The sequence below is a fragment of the Alosa alosa genome, chromosome 2 (genome assembly GCF_017589495.1).
Source record: "Alosa alosa isolate M-15738 ecotype Scorff River chromosome 2, AALO_Geno_1.1, whole genome shotgun sequence".
Classification (NCBI taxonomy): Eukaryota; Metazoa; Chordata; class Actinopteri; order Clupeiformes; family Clupeidae; genus Alosa; species Alosa alosa.
The window spans coordinates 23,518,865-23,541,364 of NC_063190.1; the positions used below are offsets into that span (position 1 = coordinate 23,518,865).

The window sequence follows — 22,500 nt, forward strand, 5'->3', positions numbered from 1 at the left end:
GAAGTTAACACCGGGGTCCTGATATCTGCTCGCCTTCGCTCTCAGTCAATGCTGAGGGGCAAAGTAAAGAGGAACATTAGCCATGCTAGTTCTCAACGCCCACTTGAGATCCATTCAAGCAGACGGAGAGCCTGGACAGCGATGGAGAAAGAGACTTGGTCTCCTCTTTCCACTTCTACGCTTTCTGAGCACAGCGCAATCTGTTCTTTTTCACTTTTTTTCCCCTCTTTTTCTGTTCGAAAAAATGCCATGCCATGTCCAAAATGCCGTCTGTTTCAGTACATGCCCTACATGCAATATTGCCTTCCATACGAGGGGTCACTGGGGGAAGAAAAACAAGAGCCTGTTCTTGTGAGCCAAGTGCCGAGATGGCGTCGAGGGAACAGCGCAAATGCACTCTGCACGCCACTGTTAATTTCGGAGAAATTATCCATACCTCAGCACAATCTCACCTTTAAGCACGAGCCTTACATTACTCAGAGCTGACTCAACTAATAGTTAAGAACGAGCTCTTCAAAAAGACAAAGTTAAAACTCGCTTTCTTGAAACTGCCTGGGGAGGCCGTTAGCAAAGCACACAAGGACACAATGGTCCAAACACAAGTAAAATAATTATGCAAATACACTGGGAACATATTAACTAGTGTTATCGGAGTTCGATAAGAATACAAATAATGTGCCATTGGGCTGAGACACTGGGTTGAGGTATGGGAAAAAGCAATTGTTACCATATGACAGCAGTTTCTATACTTTTTTTGTCATGGAAAATTCCACATGTCATCTGAAATAAGGTTTAAAAATCCCATGATTAAATATTACTGTTTCTCTCTCTTTGTGTGTGTGTGTGTGTGTTTCTGTGTAGGGGCGTCAGTGAGTGAATGTGTGCTTAAGTGTGTGTGTGTGTGTGTGTTCAATACATGGGTAAATGAGCCTGGGGTTCTTAACACACTGCCTAGTCCAGCCGTGGACCTTAAGCACATCGGCGGGATAATGTGAGACAGATTTTCAATTAGCTCTTCATTGGAACTCCCCCTGAGAAATTAAAGCTTAACAGGTTTGCTCAATATCACCCCGTCAGATTACAGTTCTGCTTCCTTCTCGAAGCCTCACTGTGGCCTCCTCGCTTCTCAGACACGGGGAGACGGACTTAAGAAAGAATCCCCAAGCCGTTTCTCAACCAAAACTTTCCTGCAACACTCTGCGCACATTCCTCTGTCTAAACAACTAGATGATTTTTATAAAATATCTCAGCTTTTGTAAAAAAAATAAAAAAAACTCAGTTTATGTTAGAAGATTTTTCACTGGCTCATTAACTTTACAAATGGTTCCCTTGTGATGTTGTGTAATGATAGGAGTTTTTAATGCCAATGCAGATTCATTATTACAAGGATTTTTATTGCTTTTATTGTGAAGCCAAAAATAATTTGCTCAGTAATTATGAAATATATAGCAATTATGACTTACAACATATTTCCAGCGTCCAAATCTATTCGTTTCAGAAACAAAAAATTATTTCAGTCTCCCCAGTCAAAATGTTGTCACTCTTAAGTTCCATTTCCATAACAGTTTTTTTAAGTAGCGGTATTAACTCAGTATAAAGTTACTAACCCTTCATACATTACATTAATGTACTACATTTAACTTCAGCACCAGAACGCCCACGGAGCAATTTATATAATTATGCCATTTCAGTTGGCCTTCAGTCCCCTATAATAGAACAGGAGATTGCAGGAGATGTTTATACATTTACATATCTCACATATCACACTATTATAGTGCTATTATACAATTTCTGTGCATGACGAAAGGCTAACATGTCTGAATCTATAGTTTATCATTTTTGCAATTATGGTCAATATACTATTAAACATATATTCAAAAACATTTTTCATCACTAAAAGATAAAGCAGAGCGAGAATCACCGTGGAAAGCCAACTAAGAGGTTTGTTCACACTTAGATCCATATGAAAAACCCATGTTAAAACAACTTCAAGTATGTGAATGAACTTTGGTAAGTATGTGTGAGACAAAGACTAAAAGACAGACCGAGAGACAGAGAGAGAGAGAGAGAGATGAACGGACCGAGGGATGGATGGAGAGACAGATAGAAAGAGAGGGAGAGAGAGAGAGCAGGCTTGGCTGGCCACTGTGTGAGACTTACAGTGGAAAGCGGGCTAAGCCTCTTTACTGAGTGACTTAGTGGCGCAGAGCCCCATATGTCTGCCGTGGAGTTGGACTGAGCTTTAAGCCTCTTCGAGCCCTGCACCTCGCTCACAAAATCATTACTGCCTACTGGAATGCATGCTATGCTTATGTACCAAACATAGAGAAAGAGAGAGGGAGACATGGTGTGTGTTTGTGTGTGTGTGTGTGTGTGTGTGTGAGTGAGAGAGAGAGAATGAAAAACTTCTTCTGTCTCAGCTTATTAAAAATGCACACACACACAAGCACCTGACATAATGAGCAAAGAACACACTCTACTTTTGCATCGACACACACCAGCATTTGCCATTGCTGTGTGCACCGAAATGGGCTGAATACTGGCTGTGTGTCTACAGTGGGTAGACAGCACAACTTCCACTGCACATAACAATACTCTAACAAATCATAAAATGGCTGCTGCTATGCTGCAAATAGGCCACAGAGTTTCATGCAAAGTTAGTTGGTACTTCTCTGTCTGCGACTGCAAGAAGTCGAGTTGTTTCAGAAAAACAATTACACACAAAATTGTGTAATTATATGCAAAGTATGAAAAGACAAAACTGTTGTATGCCATTTTAACACATTAATATTTATGTTCTCAAATAATAAGTTATGCCATTGTGGAAACTGTTAGGAATTAACGCAATTTCTGAAAATGTTGGATCTAAAGGAATCACACTTGCACTCTTACACATTTTTATCTAAATTTCTTTTCTAAATCAAGGATGAGCAGTGTGGAAACACCCTTTAGAAGCCTGACTGGCAGTCACTGAGTCACACACACATAGACAAACACACACACATACACACACACACACACACACACACACACACACACACACACACACGCGCACACACACACACACACACACACACACACACATGCAAAACACTCTGTGGTGGGATAAGCAAACAAACATTAACTTACTCGACAAAACAACCACCAACTGGTGTAAACCAACATAGGGTCTATTTTCCCACCTGCTTTGCTTGGCAGGCCCACCAGTGTATCCCTAACTGAGGCCATAAAATGTTTACCCACGTGAATTAAGTCTGACAAATGCATTCATACATCCAATGACAAAACTAATTTTGAGCATGAAATAGATCTGAAGCCACTTTAGTTAATTCTAAAAGTTCCCCATTGCGAAGTTGAAATCTACAATTTTGTTGAGGTAAAAACGACTGGCGTTTGAATATCCATTTTATATATAGAATGGTATCTATAATTTTTGGTAAATCTACCTCAGTTATACTCTGACTTCGCCTATTTTCCCTACACATAATAATCTCCCTACACATCGCCTTCATTCTCTACAATCTGCGCGCTCAGGCCTGGCCTTATTTAACAATACAATTGAGATGATTTGCCGGGAAAGTAAAATATTCAGCCTACGAAATCAAAGCCAACAATCATACAAAAACAAATAACGTGGTGACGATGCAAAGACATTCAAAGGAATGGGATATATAGGCCTCATAATCATTTCTGGATTGTGTTGCTTAAAAGAGTATAAGGACTTACGTATTTCTCGACTTTATTATTTCTATTTTAAGTAGGCTAGCCTACAGTGAATAAGTTATGAAAACATTACATGCGTTAATTAATCAATCCCATCTAGATAACTTAGCCAACATAATAATTAGACAATTCCTGAACACTTACAAAAGGACATGTAATCGCCAACACACACTGATAACCTACCAAGCGCTTACATATTGACCGCTCTCAAGAGTTGAACAAATGTTCGACTGGAATCTATTTAGATCAGTATTCTAAAAATGAAAAGTCGCAGTTGGGTGAAAATGGCGTTAATCATTACCGTCATTTAAATCCAAAACAACTTATTATGCTTTGGCGTGGCTGTAGTAAGAGATAAGGCTACGTATTGAGCAATCAAGCAGCAGAAATCATCATAACAGTATCTATACAACTATCCTCTCAATATACCATCACATCACACTGCGCGCAATAATCTGTACCGTCTAGTCTGCAGCCACTGGGGCCTCTTGCAGGTTCTACAGTAGCAGGCCGTGATATATAGCTACCGCTGGCCCCCGGTAACTTACACAAATTCACATGGCAATATAGGTTTAGTAAACGTGGGGTTGACCGTGCGTCACTGTAGGCTACACCATAAAGTTCATTCACACAAATTACACAGAAAGATGTATTTGTTTCCGCACAACTCAAGGCTTTCTGAATGAGGGACGAAAGTAGCTAAAATATGAATGTGATGGATGTGACGTTTCCTCCAGGGATAACGTGTCTGTAAGGTCGCCGTGCTCTCGTTACCCACTTTGCCCAGAAGCGGGAGCGGAGAGGAGCATCGCGGTTTTCATGTCACCCGGCGTTTGCCGGAGTTTCAGACTCTGAACCTCGTGAAGCCCTATGTCAGGATGTCGTCTTTTGATGTTGCGACGTGTTATGTTTCTAACAGCACATGGCAAGGCGAAATCTGCCTTCCATGGTGTAACACTTACTTGGAATTCTGTGAGCTCCATACCACTGCCTCCAGTGATTTGGCTATAGGTAAAGCACATCTGCAAAGGATGGTCAAAATCCAGAGGTATTTCTTCCAACAGCTTCCAGACCCAGCCATGTTCAGAAGATTTAGTGAAGCCCAGGAATTAAAGTCGCGATAAGAGCATTCAGATCGATGGCAAATCGTTGTTGTTGTCGCCCGTCTCTATCCAAAATCAACAGACGCGCATGTGGGTTATACGCGTTGACAGCTCGTCACACAGTAGCTTGTGATTAGCATCGTTCGACGTAAACTCTGAAATCCTTTTCTCCCGTTTGTGTCCCTCTTTGAAAATCGTCGTTAGTCCAGATGGACCACTGTTGCGAGGGATTCGGCTTTTCGCTCCGTGCGATCAGGCGTCGCTACCTCCCCGTCAGGTGGCCAGTTATGCGTTATGTTTTTATTTTATTCATCGATTAACAAAGTTCTCAACACTGACCTAGGAAAGGTCACGGTGTCCGGAGACCAGGGTATAGTTGAGACACTGGAGACACTCGTTAGAACCTGGTGTTCTGCGCAGGAACAGCAGCGATTGAGCACAAACTGTGATGGGCATTGGAAAAACTAAGCATAAAGTGTCTGCTGTGTTTTCCTTGTTAGAGCAAAGATACTTGTCGAGATGGCACATGCAAAAACTGTGCTCTACGTTTTTTCTAGTTCTTGACCACAACCAAGAAACATTTATCCATCTCTCCACATCAGGTCCCGAAACGCCATAAAAGTTGATTATGTTCACGTCTGTCCAAAGTACTCCATCCAATGGATTAAAATAAATATACACAGACAAAATTCCCTGAACCGAATAAGCTACTGCTGGCTAACTGGGTAATTCCTGTGCGGCGGGTTTCACGCAGTCGAAATCTCTCAGAACACTCTCCGCATCGAGCGCTGCAGAAACCAACTCATGTTCGAAATCCGTGTTCCGCACGCTAATCCAAATGGTTTAGCCGATTTCAGCAACATCACGGGATTGATGAAGGAGACTCTCAAGTAGTGGTGTAGACAACGATAAAAAGAAGACTTCTTAAAAAGTTAGATATATTGTGCCACTGTCCCGCCGATCGTTTATCGATGCGTTAACGGCGGTCTCAGCTCACACGGGCTAGTCATTCGTTGACTGACATACGGTGATCCTATTCGCACACAGTGCCGTCGTGCGCAGCGCTCAGGCAAGCGAAGGACAGCCCCGGCGCCTGCACCAACCAATCACGACTCATTTTCAGGGCTTCATCATAAAGTTGACCACTCGCCCCCAGAACAGGTTCAAACTGCCACTGAGCAAAGGGATTGCAGCCTATGGCGTACTCCCGGCTTGGTCTGATTGCGAACTGATGCGATTGAAATCACCATTAACATTGGTCCTGTTATGACAGAATTAGTTCTCTTTACATTTATCATACTAAATTAGCCAGCCCTTGTAACGGACTGGCTGGTCCGCCAATTCCCACCTGTTACACATGGCTTTGTTTAGTGATTTGATGACATTTGCAGACCCTACGCAACCCATTGTGCACCACGTACACTCCTTTCAGCAAATTTCCTCGAGTTTCCTGTTTTCTCTGTGATATTAGAATTCAACTGGAGTCATGACATTTTCGAAAAACATTGTCATTTATCACGTGGTCGTATAGGCGAGGCTGATTGCATACACTTCTGATGTCCATTATTGGTTAATATTCAGGATAGCAGCATAAGGTAAGTGGAGAAAATACATGCATAACTGTTGCCTTGTCAATGATTTTCTCACAGATAATCAGTGACCACTACATAAATGTTGTCAGCGTGCTTTCCAGTAGTCAATGATGCCCTCTATCGGTTATCATGGAAAGATTGTTTGCGACTTGACGGTTGCCTTTGATCCGCTGAGGATATAAATGCCACGCTGTATAGCCAACTTAAAGTGAACACATTAACAGCGTTTTTCTAAAAGTACATGGAATTCAACAGGGTCTACTTCATGCTGTTGGCTACCATGATCACAAACATATTGTGCGTATTAAAGTCGGTCACCAAAAGGTTTTTCTTCTTTGCAATAGGCCTAATTTTGCCAAGAATGTATTTGTGGAAATCGAAAATCTAAGTTAAATTGAGTAATTGACTTATTGAAGCCGTGTCTGGCATTCGGTATTTAGTTTGGTCATAGTAGGCCAATTGATAGGCTACTATAGATGCGGTGGGATACTTTTTTCTCAGCATTATAATAAGAGTTGCCAATCTTATATGTGCGTAAAATAAGTTATTCTAGCAGGTAGTTTGGATAATTCCTCATACGAGTAATTAATTTAATATTGAAAATATATTTTAATGAGGTGTTGAGTAGTTGTGGACAACTAATCTGTTTTTTTAAATTGTGACTTAGGTAATGATTGTGGCAATGCGACCTAAACCTGCCATTATTGTTTTTCCATTGTTTTATGTTATTGTTCTTAGGCCCTACTATATCCTACAGTATACCCAGAAGTCATACCCTAATTAATAAAATTAAGAAAACAAATAATTTCGAATTTACTTTTAAATATTAGGCTACACGTTTATGTGATGATTTGAGGCTGTGGTCATGTGAAATCTTCACTCAACAAAATGGCAAGTTTGAGTAGTCCTGTGACAGCTGGTAGGCTCACGCTATCACCTATCACCATATACAACACTCGTTTCCTTAATTACTCTTGTCTTAGCCCTTTATACTTGTGACAAAAAAGTGATCATAACCTATGCCGTTTTTGTACGTTTTGTCTTAGTTCCACGATGCCATACTGTTCACTCAATTTTCAGTGTTTTTATAATACAGAGCACTTGAAATACAGTCTGCCTGTGCAAAGACCGTTTGTTATCATGGTTTGTTTAATACACAAACAAGGTCGTGCCACTTTGCATTGAGGTTCCTAGTGACCTTTTCATAGCAACGGAGAGCGCAGACGTTGTGTGCTATATATAGTTCATCGCCTCAACTAGATGTTTGATTTGTGGCCTAGTTACGCCGGAGACGCTCCAAGCGCTATCCGAGTCTCCGAAGGAAAGTTAGTGGGAAGTACCCAACTCTCCAGTCAGCGAGAGGAGCACAGCGGTGCCGATAAGCCCACTTAGTCCTGTGCTGTGGCCTGCCTTTTCAGTGCTATGTCACATCCTGAACATGACTAATGTGAATGCATTTTTGGATACAAATGTATAAAACTTTTATTTGATATAGCCTACGTTTGAATTTCTTTAACTGACATGTTCTTTTTGAGACCAAATACATATTTTTTATTCCTCAAAGTCTTGCCATTGCATGCTTGGAAGAACTGGATGAATGTAATTAATTCAAAAAATGATAAGGTTGGAAAATGCATTTAGGGGATAGAACTATTTGCAAGAGCTGTGTAGGTGGATTGATTTGTGTGTGTGTGCGTGTGCGTGCGTGTGTGTGTGTACTGTGTGTGTGTATGTGTGTGTGTGTACTTCCCTCCATTTCCACCTTCACACCCTCTCCTTCCTCAAACATGGGAGGCTAATGCAGTCTGTGAGCTTTAAGAGCATAGTCTCAATTATTTGTGAGCTTATTAATAATGCTTGGCATCTACCAAACACCTGAAAAGTCACACTTGTATGCAGTATTTGTGGATGCGTTCAGTGTGCCTGTCTTTCAGGTGCAGTAGCCTTAAGAGGTATCATTATATGGGTAATATTTATTTTAAAGGTTAATGAGAATTTCTGTTTGTAAGCACGACGTGCATGGATTATTGAACTCTTATATAACCTATTCAGCTTTATGAAAAGAGGGAGAGAGAGGGGGGAGTTGTTATACTGGCCTTGAATAATTTTTTACCTCACCACAAAATTGTTCATTCCCCCACCCCACACTCACAGAGAGAGAGAGAGAGAGAGAGAGAGATGAGGCTGTAAGAGAAAAATCAAATGGGGTTTAGGAGTGAGTGCCCTGGGCCTGGGTAATTATACTGGGGAAATATGTCATTAATTATTCAACTAACTCCACCAGTGAGCTGCTCCTGTCCCACACTGTGTAAAACATTTGCTTTCAACGCAGTGTGTGTGTGTGTGTGTGTGTGTGTGTGTGTGTGTGTGTGAGTGTGTGTGTGAGTGTGTGTTGTGTTCAGTACTGCTTTGAAAGCACCCCGGTGTGTTCCACTAATGTAGGGCTTTCAGCAAGAAGAGATGAAACAAAACCATGACAACAACATAATGAACTTAGAGTGCCGATATTTGTAATGAGGTCTGTTGTGTGTGTGTATGTGTGTGTGTAACTGGAGGCTGAAACACACCATGATTAAATCCACTCATTCCACCACTATGGAGAACATGTAACAGACATACACACAAACACACACACACACACACACACACACACACACACACACACACACACACACACACACACGTCTTTCTCCCTTCTCTCTCTGTCTCTCAAGGGGGACAGAGAGGAAACGGAAGACAATTAATACAGTTTAGACTTCACTTAGACCTTACTTCATGTGTTTGGATGTTTAAGAAACTATATCAAGAAACTCTCTCTCTCTCTCTCTCTCTCTCTCTCTCTCTCTCTCTCTCTCTCTCTCTCTCTGTGCGTGTGTGTGTGTGTGCGTGCACGCAAGCGTGCATGTGTGCATGTGAGTTTGTGTTTGCTGTTTGCTGAAAATCCTCACACAAATAGGAAAACTACCATTACATTTTTGAGCTGTCTGTATGTGTGTCTGTACTTGTGAGAGTTTGGGTCGAGACTCGGCCCAGAGCCTCGGTGTCTCTGTGTGTGTGTCTGGCTGTTGATTTAGATAGTCGACATTTAGCCACATACTGTATTCCTGGCCAAACAAGACATTGTTGATAAAAGCAGGATACAGCTAGGGTGGAGGGCCATTGAAATCTGTTCCATTTAGACAATCTCTTAGTGGTTAAAGAGTTTATTTTTATCCCCACATCACATTGAAAAGTGTGACAGGTTGTACTCTTTAAATATGTTTCACTAAATTCACCCATGATAATGAATGGGTTGATAATGACTTGTGTTAATTATAACCTCTTTATTGTGTTGCTGGTTCTTTCACGTGGGTTTCTGTAGTTGTTTTGTCAGATGTTTGTTTTCTCTGTTTTGGGTAAATCGTTCTGCTTAGCCCAGGGATATACTTTATTTGGATTTTAATGGAGTTAAAATTGTGCCTTTTCCAGTCCTCCAGTTTTTGTGTTTGAAGGTAATCCAGAGCCACCTTAATGTGTTGGTCTGTTTATGACACAAAAAGACTGGGCTTGTGTTTGTTTGATTGTTTGTAAGTTTATTTGTATGTTTGTGTGTCTGTGTTGTTTTCAGTTCCATTTGGAGTTAAACTATAATTCATTTTAAATGACTTACCAGCCTCTATAATCTAAATATTATAACTTAAACATAATATTTGTCCCTAGGTCCCAAGCTATTTCTTGTAGACTAAACAACTGGCTTCCTCCTCAATATCAGGAGATTCCCTTTCCTCAGTGCCCTTTTTAATATCTCTGGCCCAAATCAGAGAGGGTGACATTATCCCCTGTCATGTTGCTGGAAGCATGATTCAGACGAAATTGAGTCAGCTCTGACTGCTTCAACAAAGCTTTGAGTTATTGCAGTGTAAAAAAAAAAAAAAAAAAAATCAAACTAGTGGGGCCTGGATGCATGAGGGGTCGTGGGAGTCTGATAAGCGTGAGTCAGTGATAGTCTCATGACTTCCACCGTCTGTGCTGACTGGCGTCTCGAGTGTTAAAAATAAAATTGACAGGAAAGACTGTAATCTTTTATCACAAACCACACACAGCACTGAAGCTCTGTACTTTGTCTGTATGTGTGTGTGTGTGTCCTCGGCTCACTTTTGGTTCTGTGAAACAATAGCTAACCACCTCACTCTGTGATTATGACATGCCAGCTTTCTTTTTCGTTCCTTCTCTGTTGCACTTGAACTCACACCAGATCTGGCAAATTATCGAGGTATTACATCCACATCACAGCCACGTCAAGAATCGACGTAATAGATTCAGTCAGACGACGCGCCAGTTCAAAGATAAGTTCAAAGATACAATTTAATTAGGGTGTTTATAATGCGCTGGCATGCCATTTGTTTAATTTTCTACCCTCCAATTATCTAGAAGAATTTATGGTCCACTGGGGCCATTCTCTTAGTGCTCATGTGGAAGAGTTATAACTTATTCATCGCACTCAATGTACAAGGAAAAACATCAAAGCCAACACAGCCTTTTGTGTTTCCATAGATTTATTGATTCTGTTTGATTTACCAAATAAGGAGGTCTCACACACACACACACACACACACACACACACACACATATGTCTACTCAACTTTTACTGCTGCATGGAGTCTAACAGAAGAGAAGTGTGAGTGTGTGAAGGAGAGAGTGTGTGTGTGTGTGTGTGTGTGTGTGTGTGTCTGTATGTGTGTGTGTGTGTCCTCGGCTCACTTTTGGTTCTGTGAAACAATAGCTAACCACCTCACTCTGTGATTATGACATGCCAGCTTTCTTTTTCGTTCCTTCTCTGTTGCACTTGAACTCACACCAGATCTGGCAAATTATCGAGGTATTACATCCACATCACAGCCACGTCAAGAATCGACGTAATAGATTCAGTCAGACGACGCGCCAGTTCAAAGATAAGTTCAAAGATACAATTTAATTAGGGTGTTTATAATGCGCTGGCATGCCATTTGTTTAATTTTCTACCCTCCAATTATCTAGAAGAATTTATGGTCCACTGGGGCCATTCTCTTAGTGCTCATGTGGAAGAGTTATAACTTATTCATCGCACTCAATGTACAAGGAAAAACATCAAAGCCAACACAGCCTTTTGTGTTTCCATAGATTTATTGATTCTGTTTGATTTACCAAATAAGGAGGTCTCACACACACACACACACACACACACACACACACACACATATGTCTACTCAACTTTTACTGCTGCATGGAGTCTAACAGAAGAGAAGTGTGAGTGTGTGAAGGAGAGAGTGTGTGTGTGTGTGTGTGTGTGCCGTTTGCATGTGTGAGTATCAGTGACTGCATCCATGTCTGAAACAGCCAAGAGAGTAGCCCTGCTTTCAACCACATTAGAGCTCTCTCTGTGTGTGTGTGTGAGTCTGTGTTTTTTTCCTTGTGGAAGTTTCTCCTGTGAACAGAGAGAGCCCTGGCAGGGGCAGTTGAGGGTGTGAGGCTTTAGTGAGCAGGCAGGCAGGCAGGCGGTGGGAGGGGGAGGGCAGCCTATTCATGGGATATTCATCCCCTCTCATGGTAATGGGCAGATTTCACACCTCAACCCTCCCGGGCTCTTACCGTGGGCTGCATTTTTCTGTTGTTTTGTTATTTTTTCTTTTCTCTCTTTTTCCCTCCCGCTCTTTCCCTCCCCCCCTCACTGTCAGATACGCCCCCCCCCCCCCCCCCCCCCCCCCCCCCACACACACACACACACACACACATACACACACACACACACACATACACACACACACACACACACACACACACACACACACACACACACACACACACACACACACACACACATACACACACACACACACACATTGGGTCACTCACATAAATTTGGGTGAGTTATTCCGCTCTCACCCTTGAAGCATCTCCCTGGCCCCACCCGGGCTGCGAGAGAGAGGCCGAGGCACCTCCGGTCACACACCTTCACACCCTGACTCGCTCAAGCACTCAGGCCACTCTGAAGAACGCATTACTGGCCCTCCTCTTCCACTAATGTGTTTTCCCTCTCTTCTCTTCTCTTCTCTTTTGTGCACAAGTTTCACGTCCTCAGACTCACTTTTCTTCTCCTTTTTGTCCTCTTGCTCCTGACAGATCAGTTCAGCATTTTGTTCTTCAGTTTTCCTTATTTATTTTTAGACAGATATGAACATAGGTAACATGATACAAATGTGCTCAAATGTTAATGTAAATGTGATTTATGCATGTATGCTCTTTGTTTGCGTGTGTGTGTGTGTGTGTGTGTGTGTGTGTGTGTGTCTGTCTGTCTGTCTGTCTGTGTCTGTCTGTGAGTGTGCGTGTGAGAGAGAGTGCGTGCGTGCATGTGTCTGGGTGTGTGTGTGTCCAGGCGTGTGTGTCCGGGAGAGAAGCCATAAGCTAATCATCCCATTTCCATGGTGTGCGATGGTCTCGGGAGGATGAGTAAATGCAGCGTAAAATGGCCATGCGGAGTGTGACAGATCCGTCATTTCCAGCGGGAACACTGAGAGGAGACAGAATGGGATGGAGATTAGGCCTTTATACTCATCCTGCAGGCGGAAGTGTGTGTGTGTGAGTGCTTGCGTGCGTGTGTGTTTGTGCGCGTGTGTGCGTACATGTGTGTTTGTGTGTGTGTGTATATGTGATCGAGCACACATTCACCAGTGACCCCCTGACATACTGTGTTTTAAGAGTTTAGTTTAGTTTAGTTACAGTAAAATAGTGATTTTTTGTTGTTAAGTCTAATAGTTTAATAATTTCGAGAAAGGTCATTAAAGCCTGGCAAATGTGACGTCGTAAGCAGGAACCTGAAATGGGAGCTGGAGCATGGCAGCACATATACAGTAAAGGAATCAAGGAGATTTTATATTGTATTATACTGATTTTTCTATCACACATGTTGCTAATTGAAAATGTTCAATTGTTAGAAAAGATAAAGGATTCACAAGTAAGGAGTTAGCTTGTTTATCTTGGTTGAAATCTTAGCAAATTTGATGATTGATGATTTTTCTAGTTCATGTCTCACGCTGGCTACTTCATGTCATAAATCAGCTGGTGACAAAGACCAGTTGCTCATGTAAAATTAATTTACTATAGAAAATAACTTATGTTGAACAATAAAAATGTCTAATCTTGACAAAGAATTATGCCATAAGACAGTAAAAAGAAAACATGGACACTGAAAGAGTTACATTATGGGGCCGAATATGCACCACTTTTATAGAATATAAGCATTCTATAGCATTTTTTTGGAAATTGTATTTATTCAGTTTTTAATAATTAATTTGGAATGATTTCCTTACTTGTAAGTAAGCGGAGCTTCCTTGTGATTGATTCGTGGACTCACCCTCATGCAACCAGAGGGGACATTAGGGCCCAGTTGTGTGATAAAAGGGTTTGTCTGCACTGCCCGATGAACATTTAAATAGGCCATTAGCGTTAGCACAAGAATGCTCTATTGATTACTTGTCAGTGAGGGATCTGCAGAGCCCAGATTGAGTAATGCGCCAATGATGGACTCCCCTCTTTCCGTAAGTGTGCTCTGATTGCTCTCCCCTAGCGCTTCACATTGCTAGCCGGACCTCAGCGGTATAGATTAGCACTTTACCGCCTACTCCGTTACAGAAACGTGCCAGCAGTGGTCTCTTTTTTTTTTCAGATCAGGGGGCCTGGACTCACAGACGGGCGAGTGTGACAGGAGCGTCGTCGAAAGATTCCCTTTTACAGGCAGCTGACCGGTGTTTTCAGCCCAAACACAAACATGCCGTGTGATGAGTAGCGGGGTCTAAAAGCGCCCAGCATAAGCAGGCCAGGCATGTCATCGAGTCTCATGGAAAAAAAGGCTAAATATACAGTGGCTGTTTTCTCATCATTTGTATGAGTAATGATCATTTATTTACATTACCCCATCACCGCTGACTCGAACTCTTTTGCAAATGTTGCGTTGTATGCAAAACATTCGTTGGGGAAACGTTATGGTGTGTTTATTTAATATGGGCTGATATGTAATTTATATGAGGTTTCACTATTCATATCCTTGGTTAATTCAAGGAGCAGGAGGAGGCACCAGGTTTTTCTGTCGTTATGTTTATGTGGATATTAATTTTTTTATGACAGTATAAAAATGAGTCATGTCTGGATTGGTTGGTTATATGGTCATCACCATGTCTGTCAAAGATAGAAACACAAATAAGCATTGCTTTTTAAAGGTGCATTGAAACCACAGAAGAGAGAGCGAAAGAGAGAGAGCAAGAGAGAGAGAGAGGGAGAGAGAGAAAGACAGAGAAAGACATACAAAAGAGACGGGGCTAAACATTAAGGGAAGCATACCTTTCATTACCATTAAGTCAATTTAAAACAGGTTTGCTTTCTCTGGTCAACCACTTGGCTTTCTGATCCTGTCACTTTACATTCTCATCTATCAACCCCACTGCTGTGCCTCCTCTGATGTGTGTGTGTGTGTGTGTGTGTGTGTTTGAAAAGCAGAGAGAGAGAGAGTGAGTGAGTGACTGGACCCCTGCCTCTGATTGTATCATCAGTTAAGCTTCGACTGATCCCCATTCAGATGTTAAATGATCCCATCCAACAAGTCGGCTCATCTCTGGAGTGCCATGGAGACCCAACAAGCTCTCTGGCCGTGCCAAAGGGAACCAGTGAGAATGGAGCGGGTTATCTCTGTTTGTGTTTGAAGTCCCAGGCAGGGGGGGGCGGAGGCCTTATCAATGAGCTCATTTGCATCACTGTGGACTCCGTAAATATCAAATAATCATCTAATGTGCAGGAGACAAAAGGCCGACATGGGCGTCAGCACTTCTATGTTTTAAATATATCGCTAAAAGAGTCGGTAAGACTTAGCCACACAATGAAAGGCATCTTTTGCTGACATACCATCAGTGATTCTGGCCTCTTATGTTTCTCACACTGGTGCTGTCTAGCAGACGCCCCCTTCTGCACATTCCAAACAGTTGTGTAATACTTGCACGTTAAATTAATCCATATTTCCGTTGATACGCTTCAGTGTGACTCTGTCCAGAGTCCACGTTTCCTGTGATTTAATCCGTCTTATCAAACACGCTTGATTTTTTTCGTCACAGCTGCTAAGAACAGAAATGCAAAACTGTGTAATGAATGCCACCTATTAAGAGCAGGAGCAGGGCAGCAAGGGTAGACTGACAAAGAGTGGGCTGATTGCTATATTTGCAAACTGTGACATGCAGTTATTTCGGCTTGTCAGTCTGAGATCATTTGATCTTGCTGGCTTCTACTTAATGCATCACCACCTGCGTGTGCGTCATTGGGTATAAAGGGCTTGTGTGTGTGTGTGTGTGTGTGTGTGTGTGTGTGTGTTTGTGTGTGTGTTGTGTGTGTGTGTTTAAAACTTAAACTGTTTACCATGTTGTTAGTCGCTTTGGTTAAAAATGCGTCAGCCAAATGTAATGTGTGTGTGTGTATCTGTAAGTGTGTGTGTGTGTGTATGTCTATGTGTGCGTTATCAATGCCAGCCTGTTGGGTCCTCATGAGTGTGATAACTGTATGCACCTTGAGTGTGTGTTTGTGTGTGTGTGTGTGATCCTGTGATCTGCATTCCTGCAGTAGGACAGCTTGTGTTTCTTGTTTTCTTTTATAGCTCAGACTCTAATTGCCATGACAACAGGTTCTCACAGGACCAGGCCATTTGAACACACTAAGCGCAGTTTAGGAGGTTCTGCTGATGTTAAACGGTGAGGCCGTATATATCTGAACAACATAAACGGTCATATGGAAGTCCGAATTTAGCCGGTTGTTCTACTACCCCCCAGTATTTCCTCTGGACATTATGTAAATGTGGTTAAATGCGTCCATGTGGTTAAATCTGACTTAAATGCCAGTGTCATGATGGAGTGGCATAGTGCTGTCCAGAAAATCTCCGACCTGGAAAGATGCAGACATCACGGAGCTACTGTCCATGAGGACATTGTGATAGAACACATGAAGGGAACGGCAAGAGACACGTTGATGTAGCCTACAACTGCATCACAAGGCCAAAGGAATTCAAAAGACCAAATCATCATAAGCAGAAGGCGCTGAAAAGGCAGTAGCTTACAGCGACGTCGTTGACAACAATAACAGAAGTATTTAATAAATTGTTTGCCAACACGGTCGGTTTTCTGTTCATTGATAGCCTTCTCATGATCTAAATGCTGAGCCAGATATTTGTTGAGCATAAATATGCCTAGAGAAAATGAAAATGAAGAAAACCCAACTTTGTTCCAAGCTCCTTACGTAAATGCAATAGATACATGAGGAGAGAATGCTTTTGAAAAAATAAACCATGAAAAAACGAACAACTTCACTGTTATGTTAGTATTTTGTTTGTTGCTTAAAAACGTTGTATAGATGGCCTTGAAGTCTTGAGTTAGCCTACTGAATTGGCTGGTACCATAAAGTTTGTGCATGCTCTCTCCAACGCAAACCAGATTTGGGGTTCCATAGCCAAGTAATTCTGCTACATAACGTTGAAAACAGATAAATGTGTTTATTTGAAGCACACATACAAATACTGTAGGTCAGTTTCAAGTATGCGCACTTACGTGACTACTTCAAGTATAAGCCTACACACAATAGATTTTTCTTCTTTAGCCTACATAATGCATACACTTTGTAAACAAACAGCAGCTGTGACAACGGCCGCATATATTCTGCACCATATCTCGCCTCTTGTGAACTCTACAAGCCCCCACCCCTCACTCGACAACCACAAGGAGATTCTGTAATGTGCGTGTATGTCGTTCACACATAGGTCCGTATAAGGTCAGTATAAGGTCCGCAGGTTAGCATCGAAGCATCCGAAGGGTAGGACCTCCATTTGACAAACCTCTGCATATACTCCGGAGCTTATGTCTGAAAGCCCTAACTGTGTCGTTTACTTAACTTTCACAGATGGAAACTTACACACAGCTCAGGCGCACTCACAAACCAACAGTGCACACACACAGACAGACAGACATTCACGCGGAGAAATGTATCTTCATCGAATTTCATTTCCTAGATGTATTTCAATTATGCATGGTCAGACTGTTCATCCACCAGTCCCCAGGCAAGCACTCATCATAGCCACACATTTGGCTAAAAATTCCTCCGAAAACTCCCCGGTGGCCCCAAACTTCCACGATCACCCTCCACCCGATAAAAAAAACAAAGACTTTGCCTTTGGCTCTTTTAGTTCCTATTCCCTCTATCTTTGACTCTCGTCTTTGTTTAACACATTTTCCTTCGAGTTTTTCACACATCTATCTGACGCTAGAGTATGCAGCGAAAATTAAGTGTAGCCTTGCAGCTCTGCCTCCATCACACGAGTCCTCTCTCATTAATTGGCTGTCTCGGCGTGTTACACCTAACGTGTATATCTCTTTAGATACACGCATCTGTCATCTAAAACGAATGTAAACGTAAACGTGTCTGTGCTCCTGCCTGTGCTTTACTTACCTACGAGAACATCTCCAGTGTGGAGGTGTGTGCAAGGGAACAGAGAGAAGGAGAAATATGGGAGCACATCACGACAGAGAAGAGGATGAGGGAGAATTAAAACAAAGTGAGAGGAATGGTAAGAATAGAGAAAGAACGAGTGAAAGACCTAAGGGGGTTAAGTTGTTTCTGTACTTAGACCTCTCTCTCTCTCTCTCCCTCTCTCTCCCTCTCTCTCTCTCTCTCTCTCTCTCTCTCCCTCTCTCTATTCTTTCTCCTCTCTTTTCTCTTCTGTTATTCCGTTTTTGTTTTAGTTCCCTGACAGCTAAAACATCCCACTGAAAACAGCACTGTTCCCACAGTGACTGTTACATGAAACCCCCCTCAGAACATAGAGACAGTTAATGGCAGAGGGGGAGACTGTTTTGAATTAATAATAGTCTTACTTTTCCCCCTAACAGACATCGAGACAGCATGAATGGGCGTTCAAGGACCAGAGAACTGTTGTCGTGGTTTATTCGGAATCCTGTTTTTTTTCCAGTGAAGCAAATGAAGAGAAATGCAATAATATACCGAACATGTGGAAATATTCTTTTGTCTGTCTGGATTTCTCTCTTTTTTGGAACTTTTGCTTTTGCAAAATACAAACACAGACATACACACATGCAAGTACAAATTAAAAAAGACAGATAGACACAAACACACACACACACACACACACACACACACACACACACATGCAAGCCGATAAATAAAATGTAAATAATAGCTATGAATACCTCAAAAATAGATCATAATCATAAATAGAAATACTTCTGACATGAGAAACAGACATAAGTTCACAAACACACACACACACACACACACACTATCTCTGTCTATGTTTTAGTTCAAGCCTCTGGCTGTGGACTTTGAGATGCAATCAAAGACAGTTGAAGAATGCATGGTGTGTACTCCCAAAAGAGACAAGGGAATTACAAATATTTGAGTGAAGGACCTGTTTGTTTGTGTGTGTGTGTGTGTGTGTGTGTGTTTGTGTGTAGGTGTGTGTGTCTGTGTGTATGTGTGTGTGTTATGTTTATACTGTGTATGTGTATATAACTGCAAAACATGTTATCAGGGAATGGGAATTCAGGTCAGAACTATGCTTTTGACTAAATAATGGTGCTTCAGGGGAAAAGGATATTCATTGTCTTGGAAGATATACTGTAGCATAAAGGAAAGTGTGTGAAGTGTGTGTCCAAACACTAAAACATGTCACAAGGAACTGTGTGTGTATTTACAGTAAACTAATGTCAGAATTGCTCAGGATCTCATTACAGTTAATGCTCAGTTTGAATGACCACCACTTTCCAAAGACATAAACACATGCAGACACACACACACACACACACACACACACACACACACACACACACACACACACACACACACACACACACACACACAAACACTTCACTCATTTGAGAGACTTCCAGCTCAGATTTTTTCCTAGCCTTCCTCTGGGCACTAATGGATGTGTGTGTGTGTGTGTGTGGGCAGGTGTTTGTAACCAAACCTCCGTGACTGTCCTGCTTTTTCAGCAGCTGTCACTCAAAGCTGACCTCTTCTGTAACATGAGCCTGGCCTTCAGACAGTCCAAACGCCAAGGCCCAACCAGACGACAACACCACAGACCCCTGGCCCACAAGAACGCACTGGCATATCTCACTCACCACGCAATCACACACACACACACACACACACACACACACACACACACACACACACACACAAAAGCCTCTCACCCACCATTCTTGAAATCACACAAACACCCTTATAGTTGGTCAACATACAACAGCATTTCTAGACGTCAGTATTAATAGCAATTTTGTACATTTTGTTTATCAGCTTGCCTATGTGTGTGTGTGTGTGTGACTGTGTGTGATATGGATATACACAGGTAAGGACTGTGTGTTAATGTATCAGTCTTGTTGCTGTGCTGAAGCAGCTCTAGAGAGGAAGTGTGGAGCAGAGTGGAGCACTGCTAAGGGACACGCCATACGCACCACAGCAGACATGCAGGAGAGACGCACTGGCTCACAGCACAGGAGTTATGGTGCATCTTTAGTGTGTGGGTGTGTGTGTGGGTGACTGGGTGTTTATGGGCTTGTTCATTAGTCTGTTCATCAACCCGTGTCTGAATTTAGCTATCTTAAAGTCTACAAGCCTATACGGTGCCCACGCGCATTGACACAGACACACACACACACACACACACACACACACACACATACAGAAAGCTTAATTGGATCACTTCACTGCTTGTTCTGTGCTGTAGGGAGTGTGGGAACAGGAAAAGGGGCGTCACAGTTCCCTTGTGAACTTTCACTCCAATATGTTCCTAAGTTCATTAAGAACCTACTGTATATCATATTATATTACCTCAAAAAAATGACATTTCTCAAAATATATCATCTTTGAACCACACCTGCTATTCCAACTAGCAAAATAATTACAATAGCTTTATTGTTCTTTGATGACCTCTCACAAATTACAAATGGACTCCAAATGAAAGGCAAATAATTAATGAGGAAGACATATCAAACTGATAATAGATAGTGTCCTTCTCTTTTTTTTATTTATATTTTATTGTTTTTCCAGGGAAAGGGGAAGTGGGGAACAACACACATTAAGAACAGAACTATGTAGATAGTGTCCTTCTCAACCCTGTGTGAGGCTGAACCAAGGCCTGGGAAAGACCTTGCTTTTCTTTCTTTATTTCGTGGCTCACTCCAACTAATTACCTTAGCTGAGGTTAGTTACTGGTGAGAAATCAAAGTCCAGATAATAGAGTGCTTTGGTCATGCTCAGTGAGTAGAGAGAGAGAGAGAGAGAGAGAATGCATGCATGCATGCATGAGCGTCTGTGTATGGGTTTTCAGCTTTGTGTGTCTGTGTATCCAACTGTGTGTGTGTGTGTGTGTGTGTGTGTGTGTGTGTGTGTGTGTGTGTGTGTGTGTGTGTGTGTGTGTGTGTCCGTATATGTACATGTGTGTGTGTGTGTGTGTGTGTGTGTGTAAGGTGTGTGTGTGTGTGTGTGTGTGTCTGTGTGTGTGTGTGTGTGTGTGTGTGTGTGTGTGTGTGTGTGTGTGTGCATCCGTATATGTACGTGTGTGTGTGTGTGTGTGTGTGTGTGTGTGTGTGTGTGAGAGAGAGACTGTGTGTGTGTGTATTTGTGTGTGTGTTTGTGTGTGTGTCTGTGTGTGTGTGTGTGTGTGTGTGTGTGTGTGTGTGTGCTTATGCATGTGTGTATGTGTGTGATAGTGGGACAGATGTCTCAGCCTACTGACTGGAACGACCTCCTCCACCTCCTCCCGCCTCCCTTCCCTTCCTATCAAAGCCTGGGAGGGCCTGCGGAGCAATCAATCATTCTGAGTGACAGGGGGCTGGGCCTGTCATTGTTGGAGCATGTAAGATCACTGTTCAGACATGGACGCGACATTCTACTGATAAAGACTTCATTATCTCCATCTGACTGGCCTGCTCCTGTGTTATTTACTCCCAACATACTCTCTGACACACACATACACACACACACACACACACACACACACACACACACATGTGAACACATACACACACGCACACACACACACACACACACACACACACACACACACACACACACACACACACACTCAAGTATACCCCCCTAACAAATACTTAACACTGGTGTTGTTCTGTATCTGGAGGGTATGAACAGCCTCAGTCTGTCTCTCTTACATTCTGTCTCTTTCTCTCTCCCTCTCTCTTTCCCTCCCTCCCTCCCTCCCTCCTTCTCTTTGTTTCACAGAGAAGCTGTCTTTTACAATGATTTATGACTTTACCATGTGCGTTCGGCGTCGCCGCTTTGTTCTGTCTCTCTCCCCGTTACTGTCTGCCCCTCTGCTTTAGTAATTATCACCCTCTTACACCCCTCCGACTGCCACCCAGAACTCAGGGTGTTACATTCAGCCCCCCGAATTCCAAGGGATTCGGGTTTGACTAGGATTTCTCAAATATTTGCTAGGTGTACTAGACAGAGACAGAGAGAGAGAGAGAGAGAGAGACTGGATGTTTGACCTGCTTTGAACTGTACCCTGTCTCAACCTCTGGTTGGCAGTGCCAGCATCTGACTGAACATCTCATGATCTCCTGCCCAATTAGCTTGGAAAACATCCCTGAGACACGAAGAGAGACAGAGAGAGAGAGAGAGCAGTGATCTGGGAGGACAACCCCCCCCCTCCTCCTTCCGGCGACTTTTTGCATTTGAAAAGCAGGCAGATTGACACACGGCAGTGGGAGATATTTTGAACTACAAGAGGAAGGCGGCTCAACCCAGGTGGCAGTAAAGGCTGTGATGTCATATTTACAAGCTGAAAAGCTGAAGGGCCTGTCAAATGTTGCTGATGAAGTCTCCCTGTGAAAGTTTCTGAAGCTTGTCAAGTTTGGCAGTAAAAACTCATTAAAAGTGACTCATGCGCCGACTTTTCACACACAGTTTTCTCCATGTAGCTATTGAAATGTGAGGTGAGAGGAGAGGATGGTGCCAATATGTCTGAACCAGATTCATCAGTATTAACACGTTCAGTCTGT

General features: G+C 42.4%; 1 protein-coding gene across 2 annotated transcripts in view; it reads right to left on the bottom strand.

The window, feature by feature from the left end:
* The window catches only part of efnb1 (ephrin-B1), a 72,925-nt gene extending 67,096 nt beyond the window's left edge, over window positions 1-5,829 (bottom strand). For both annotated transcript variants that reach the window (XM_048237696.1, XM_048237695.1), the window contains exon 1: window positions 4,686-5,829. In XM_048237696.1, coding sequence (XP_048093653.1) covers window positions 4,686-4,804 — 119 coding nt within the window. In that variant the 5' untranslated portion in view covers window positions 4,805-5,829. The remainder of the gene's footprint in view (window positions 1-4,685) is intronic.
* Between the last annotated feature and the right edge of the window lie 16,671 nt (window positions 5,830-22,500).